The sequence below is a fragment of the Tachypleus tridentatus genome, chromosome 8 (assembly GCF_004210375.1).
Source record: "Tachypleus tridentatus isolate NWPU-2018 chromosome 8, ASM421037v1, whole genome shotgun sequence".
Lineage (NCBI taxonomy): Eukaryota > Metazoa > Arthropoda > Merostomata > Xiphosura > Limulidae > Tachypleus > Tachypleus tridentatus.
Window position 1 is genome coordinate 151,535,309 of NC_134832.1, and position 7,675 is coordinate 151,542,983.

General features: G+C 34.2%; 1 protein-coding gene across 1 annotated transcript; it reads left to right on the forward strand.

The window, feature by feature from the left end:
• Positions 1 to 957: 957 nt before the first annotated feature.
• LOC143224040 (uncharacterized) lies at positions 958 to 2,239 on the forward strand. Its single transcript, XM_076452503.1, has 2 exons — positions 958 to 1,008; positions 1,751 to 2,239. The coding sequence occupies exons 1-2, from the start codon at positions 997 to 999 to the stop codon at positions 2,237 to 2,239; spliced, it is 501 nt and encodes a 166-aa protein (XP_076308618.1). The 5' UTR covers positions 958 to 996.
• Positions 2,240 to 7,675: the final 5,436 nt, after the last annotated feature.

The window sequence follows — 7,675 nt, forward strand, 5'->3', positions numbered from 1 at the left end:
CACATTGGGTTATTTGATGAGAAATCAAAACAAGGTTTTTAACGTTGTAAGTCCGTAAACTTACGAAAATCCCACCATGGGGACTAATATTACAGACGTTTAGAGTTTCTGAATAAAATTGCCAACTTACAGTATAGCGTATAGTTTGTTTGTACAGTAGTTTACGATACTAGGGCGTGAGTACTGATCTAATGATGCTTACCCAGTACGTAGGATATTTATATTAGTTTTACAAAGCTTTTTATCGCGATCAGACTGGCCCTTGAGACCAGATAGAATTACAGTGCTATAGAAGCTATTGGGTTTACATGTAACTCTGAACATTTTTAATGTTTTACAATAAGCTGAAATCAAGCGTCTTCTCCTTATAGCCGAAGAAGCAAATGTAGAGAAACACAAACACAGATCACAACGAAACTAAAACAATCGGCAAATCAAACCGCATACCGACCGCTTGCAGTCAAACCGCATACCGACCGCTTGCAGTTATTGTAAAAGTTTTTTCTGAATCAATTGGATGTCATTCACATCTACTGACCGTGACATATATTAGAACCTCGCTGCTTCCAATGACTCGGATAAGTAGGTCAATGTTACACGAGCTAGCAAAGGTTTGATACAATGTTCTAATTTTGATATTTGACAAATTGCCACCAATTCTCGTTGATATATTGTTATTCTGTTTGATGGGCGTGCTCTATGTTGTCTTGGTTACCGCCTGTAGGCTAGATAAGTAAGGTGAATAAAACTAAGAGTTGAAGATAGAGGGCTGGACACAGATAATAAGAATTGTAAGCCTTGAGGAAGAGAAAAGAACAAAGTTACATATGGGAGGTGGTTTCTTTAAAAAACAAGATAATAGACAGAACTAAAATAGAACAGCCCTGGACTTTGATCTTGAGCGCATCCTTATAAAAGCACAGGGAAACAGCTAGAAGGCTATTAGATTCCAGTTATATTCTTCTGTTCACAACCGAACTGGAATTCGTAACAAAGATGAAACCCCAGGTTTGTAAGTCGTGCAGTTCACTTGTTTAACAGCATTGATTACGTTTCTGTATTTATTGTATTATGATGTAAATACAGTTTTGAATTTTAAGTGTACGACATTTCGCTGTCTTTAAATAAGATTTTAAAAAAAGGCTCTTTTAAAATACGAACGTTAACAGCAAATTTATATTTGTTTCTCACTTATACGTAATGGACAGATTATTAGCTTTATTTCGAGCACTAAATCGCTGGTAATCCATTTAACACTCGTAAGTATCAAATATTGGTTGAAGTTTCTTGATCGCCAGAGATCCATTTATTTGGATATCTCTTTCACAGTTGGAGCTACGTTTATTAAAGAACTTTTTACCAGGAGTTCCATCATAACACTGAATCTAGATGTTTTAGATACATAAATAATTACTGCCGCTTGGCTTCTGTCTGCTCTTAGCACGTGATTGATCTCGCCTAATTTCGTCAGTATCGAAAATAATTGTATTGATAAACTAATACTGAGCTTTATTATCGCAGCGACATAAGTTATTCTAAAAACAGTGTGTTTTCAGCCAATTACACACATGTGATATAGCATTTTAAAAAATCTAATACGAATCTTCATAAATTATTCGAATGGTACTTTCAGTATCTTAAAGACATAGACATAGATAGAAATAAAATAAATCGTTATAATATTATTTTAATGTAAATAATGTTTATCGATAGAATAAACTTTATACTAGTTACTGTTCTGTCCCCACAGCAAGCCATAAAATGCCTTATCCTACTAGGAGCAGTTTCTATAGTATTAGGAAGTGGATATGGAAGCTACGGAGGTGGTAGAGGAGGATATGGCAGCTATGGTGGAGGATACGGCGGCGGAAGAAGAGGTGGAGGGTATGGCGGCTATGGTGGTGGAAGAGGTGGAGGCTATGGTCATGGTGGACTTTACGGTATCTTTTGCCACTATCCTTCGTACGCTTCTATTAGGACTTACGGTGGCTATGGAGGAGGTCATGGAGGGGGCTATGGAGGAGGCTATGGAGGGGGCTATGGAGGAGGTTATGGAGGGGGCTATGGAGGAGGTTATGGAGGAGGTCGAGGAAGAAGCCATGGAGGAGGATATGGAGGAGGTCGAGGAAGGAGCTATGGAGGAGGTTATGGAGGGGGCTATGGAATTACAATTCCTATTTTTACAGTGCTTGGGTATAGTTCACATCGTGGTGGTTATGGAGGGGGTGGTTACCACTAAAATATTCATTATTGCTTTTAGTAACAATATATATACGTATTATTATAATGTGAAATATATACGTAATTCATCTGTCATGTGTATTCTGTGAAATGGTAGTAAGTAACCCTAACCTGTGTATATATATATATATGTATATGTACGTGCGTATTATACAATTTTCCACACTCGTAACTCCCTGGCTGGGCTAGGTTGTTGTATAATAAAAAACAAAAATATTACTTTGTTACATAGAGCCAAATGCTTATAACAAATCATTGTTTTAATGTAGTATCATTGTTGTTGTGTGAGATAAAAACTGTGGCGTTTGTTATAGCTGTTTAAAGTGTTCGTGGATGTATGTCTATAAATATATTCCGGGTATTCCAGCACTTTTAAATAAACGTTTATTTTATTTTGAAATAAGAGAATTATGTGCTTTTATCCGATTGCTTTGCTACCACGCGCTTAAAACCTTAGGGTGTAAAATGTCATTGGTTGGCAAACCTTAGGGAGTAAAATGTCATTGGTTGACGTTTTAAATGGTTGGTAAAAACCACAAAATATCAAAGAAGAACTTACTAGAGAAACTTCTTTCAGTGACGTAACAGGTCCTGCATGACCTTTACGATTAGTCCTTTGTCTATCTCCTGCATTAGTGGTCAAAATACATCAAGAAATACACTAATAGAACATGGTTGAAACTGGACACCAGCTTCACAGTTACGTAGTATCTTGTCTGAAGTCTTATAACACTAAAAATGGGGTTTCGATATCCCTGATGGGCACACTACAGATAGCCCATTATGTAATTTTGTGCTAAAACTACGGATTGAACACCACATTTAGCGGCGTTTTATTTGTTTGTTTAAAACACTTTTTGAGGAAATCACGACATAGGTTCTTAAATGTTTGAACATAAGATTCATGACAAACATTTGTTTTTCGTAGATATTTCTAAAGCACTCCAACACGGAACATGTTTCACCAACTTGTTTCTAGAACGTTTCGGTATGAAACATGCTAAACGAACTTCTGTATAAAACATTTATAGCTCCTCGCCTCAATTAACGTAGAGGTTCAAAAACACACCTGAAGGGGTGCATTCATTTTAATATACACTGTTCTTTAACTATGCGATTTACAAGATCGTATCGAGAACATTCTGATAATAAAAACACTAGTGCATTGTTAACCCGCGTAATAATGTGTAGTACAAAACACTAGTGCATTGTTAACCCGCGTAATAATGTGTAGTACAAAACACTAGTGCATTGTTAACCCGCGTAATAATGTGTAGTACAAAACACTAGTGCATTGTTAACCCGCGTAATAATGTGTAGTACAAAACATTAGTGCATTGTTAACCCGCGTAATATCGTGTAGTACAAAACACTAGTGCATTGTTAACCCGCGTAATAACGTATAGTACAAAACACTAGTGCATTGTTAACCCGCGTAATAATGTGTAGTACGAAACAGTAGTGCATTGTTAACCCGCGTAATAACGTGTAGTACAAAACAGTAGTAGATTGTTAATCTTATGCTTGTGTTTCTCGTATTGCAAAGCCACATAGGGCTATCTGCTGAGTCCACCGAGGTAATATTGCAGTATTTTCTCGTGAAAAATAATAGTACATTGTTAACCTGTGTTGTACTTTTTAGTACAAAACAATAGTACAATGTTAATCTTACGCAGTACTTTATAGTAAACAATAGTGGACTGTTAACCTGTGTTGTACTTTGTAATACAAAACAATAGTGGATTGTTAATCTGTGTAGTACTTTGTTGTACAAAACAATAGTGGATTGTTAATCTGTGTAGTACTTTGTAGTACAAAACAAAAGTACAATGTTAATCTTGTTCACTTTTCATTTGTATGTCATGGGATAATAGTTTGTACCGTTAGTAATTTCACCATCTTTTACCTACTACTTATTTGCTTTTTGTATTTCTGTAATTATTTCAGTAATTTTATATTAAGAAAATCTTCAACAGGTTTTAACCAAACATCAATAAAATATTTAATTAATTAAGGAACTATAAAAAAGAATCGTTAAGCAGGTTCTAAGATAAACCTAAAGTTTAAGTAAAAATAAAATCGTTCTCAGGTTTAAACTACACTATTAATGAGCTTCAGATTAAATCGGCAAGTTGAACTTACAGGGAGACATTACTTTGGTTCTACTGTTTCGTTTGTTTGTTATGACAGCTATCGGATTCTTTTCTTTGTCTTTTTTATACACTTCCAGCCTTCGTGATCATAAGTACCGCATTTTACTCAGGTTTTGTTGCAATTTGTTGAAACTAACCGCAAAATATAAAAAATATACGTAAAAAAGTCTTCTCATGATATTTCAGGAAAGTAAAATTTAAGTATTTGAGAAAAAAGCAAAACTAAGACACAAATTGTGAATCGCTAGTTACAAATTAAAAGTCTTAAGAAGGTGACTCAAAATGTATCACAGAAACACACAAATACTTATATTGTTGTGTAATTAATTACGGAAAATATTTAAATGTAACAAAATTTGTATTTTTCAATCAGAAAAGTCAAGTAAAACATTCACGGATTTTGATGAATGAAATAATATTATTACTATGAATGAAATTATATTATTACTATGAATGAAATAATATTATTAGTATGAATGAAATAATATTATTAGTATGAATGAAATAATATTATCACTATGAATGAATTATATTATCACTATGAATGAAATAATATTATTACTATGAATGAAATTATATTATCACTATGAATGAAATAATATTATCACTATGAATGAAATAATATTATTACTATGAATGAAATAATATTATTACTACGAATGAAATTATATTATTACTATGAATGAGATAATATTATTACTATGAATGAAATAATATTATTACTACGAATGAAATAATATTATTAGTATGAATGAGATTATATTATTACTATGAATGAAATAATATTATTAGTATGAATGAAATAATATTAACACTATGAATGAAATAATATTATCACTATGAATGAAATAATATTATTACTATGAATGAAATAATATTATTAGTATGCATAAACAAATAAATAAAAAACAGAAGTTTGAAAATAAAATATAGGTTACGAGCAATATACATGAAATATTCAACATTTTATAAAAATAAAATACTTATAATTAGTGAAAACAGGCCCAGCACGGCCAGGTGGTTAGTACGCTGGAGTCGTAATCTGAGGGTCGTGAGTCCCCGTTGCACCAGACATGCTTGCCTTTTCAGCCATGGGGGCACGTTACAACGTGACGGTCAATCTCACTATTCTTTGGTAAAAGAGTAGCCCAAGAGTTGGCGGTGGGTGTTGATGATTACATACTTTACAGATAGATATTGTGTAGCTTTGAGCGAAATTGAAACAAATAAACAAAGAAATAATTAGTGAAAAGAGAAGGTTACATTATGAGAAAATAAAAAGTGTTATTGAACGTAAGATAGATTTTTTTAAATCTGTAAGTAACATTGTGTGTTTAAAATATTTAGAAAAAGAAAACATTAGAGAATTTACAAAATAGTGTATACTGATCATATAAGTACAAACATATGTATATATATAAGAAAACAATAGACTATCAGACTCATATATTTGCTCTCGTTTGTTTATTTATTTCGTCAACTGGCTTCGTGACTTTACAGGTGATTCTTCAGGATTCAGTTTTATTAAGAATTTATAACAAAAACGTATAAACACTATTTTTAAAATAAACATAAATAATCTATTTATCTAAATATTAATCTAAATTAAATACATATAATACACTCCACGTATAAACTACGTACGTTAAACAAGTTCCAAATAAATAAAATTAGTCAATGTACTTTTCTTTTTAAATTAAAATATTATTATAATTATAAAAATTCAATTTATCTTTTCGATGATTCCATATTCTTGCTTATGTTATCTTCCCTTTAGCAACAGTTTCCATGGTTTCACAATATATACTGACTTTACAGAACCAGTTATATCTGCCCTCTTTCGTCTATCTATGCAAAATGGCGCCAAAACAAAATTGTAAAATATATTTCGTAATTTATTAGTTTATGTTTTACAGTATGTGCCACAAAGGGAAAAAAATGAAAAGATTTTTCTTTCGGAGTTTTAATTTTTTCAATATACTTTCATTGATATGTTTGCTGGCATATACTAAATTATTTTGGATATCTAACATGGGATCAATTTAAATTTATACTTATAATAATCTGTTTAATCAATATCTAATCCGCCACAATTTACACATTTTAACAAAATATACTATCTTAGAATTGAAAGCAAATGAATTACTAATAAAAATCAAATTTCTTTGATGTTGTCCTTTACTGTTTTGGTATATATACTCTTCAAAGAAAGAAACGCAAAAGGCAAAATTTGAGACATATTGTTAACAAGTTTATTCTGGGTAGTTCTGTATAACATGTGTGAAACTTTGCACATTCACTGCTGAACATCCAAAGCCTGCAAAGGCGAAGTCCACGCTCACTAGTTGAAGTTTAACGTCACTCAACGTCAATAATGAGTATGCCCCCGTGAGCATCAATAACTGCTTGGCATCTCCTGCCCAAGGAAGCGATGAGATGACGAATCACATCCTATGGAATGGCTGTCCACTCAACCTGCATAGCTGCTGCAAGCTGAGGTAGAGTCTGCAGTTGAGGTTGTCGCCGTCGCATCGTCGGTCCAACTCGTCCAAAAGATGTTCGATGGGGTTTAAATCTGGTGATCTGGAGGGCCAGGGAAGAACGTTGATGTTGTGGTGTCTCAAAAAGACAGTGGTGAGTCGAGTTGTGTGAGGACGGGCGTTGTCATGTTGAAAAACGGCGTTGACGTTCACCATGATGGGTTGCACATGGGGCCTAAGAATGTCATCGACGGTTGCGTACAGTCTGATCGGAAATCCTACGCAGCCCTGGTATGGTTGAGGCAGTAGACGTCGCAGTGGTGGTCCTATCCCGAAGGTGACGTAACCAGATGTAGCGATCTTGTGCGGGCGTGGTCACACGAGGTCTGCCAGATCGTGGACGGTCACAAGTTGATTCATGTTGTTGGTGACAATTCCATAGCCTTGTGATGGTGCTTGGGTGGACATTCACAGCTCTAGCAACATCTGATCGAGATTCGCCTGCTTCCAAGCAACCAATGGCGTTGTTGCGTTGTGCTTCAGTCAGTCTTGGCGTAACTGTATTGCGTGTCGGTGGCTTAACACTGAGCTATGGAAATCGAGAACCCGTCACTTTTATAGGGATTTTGCACATGTTGCACTTGCAGAACATGCAGATATTTCAAACACATTTATTGGACACGAATGCCTTTTGGCGAAAAATCCGATGTTTTCCTCCGTTTTCAAAGTGCACAACTTTTATTGTCATTTTGGTCTGACAATCAGTGCCTTAACACGTGTAACATCACATACTCTGAGCTT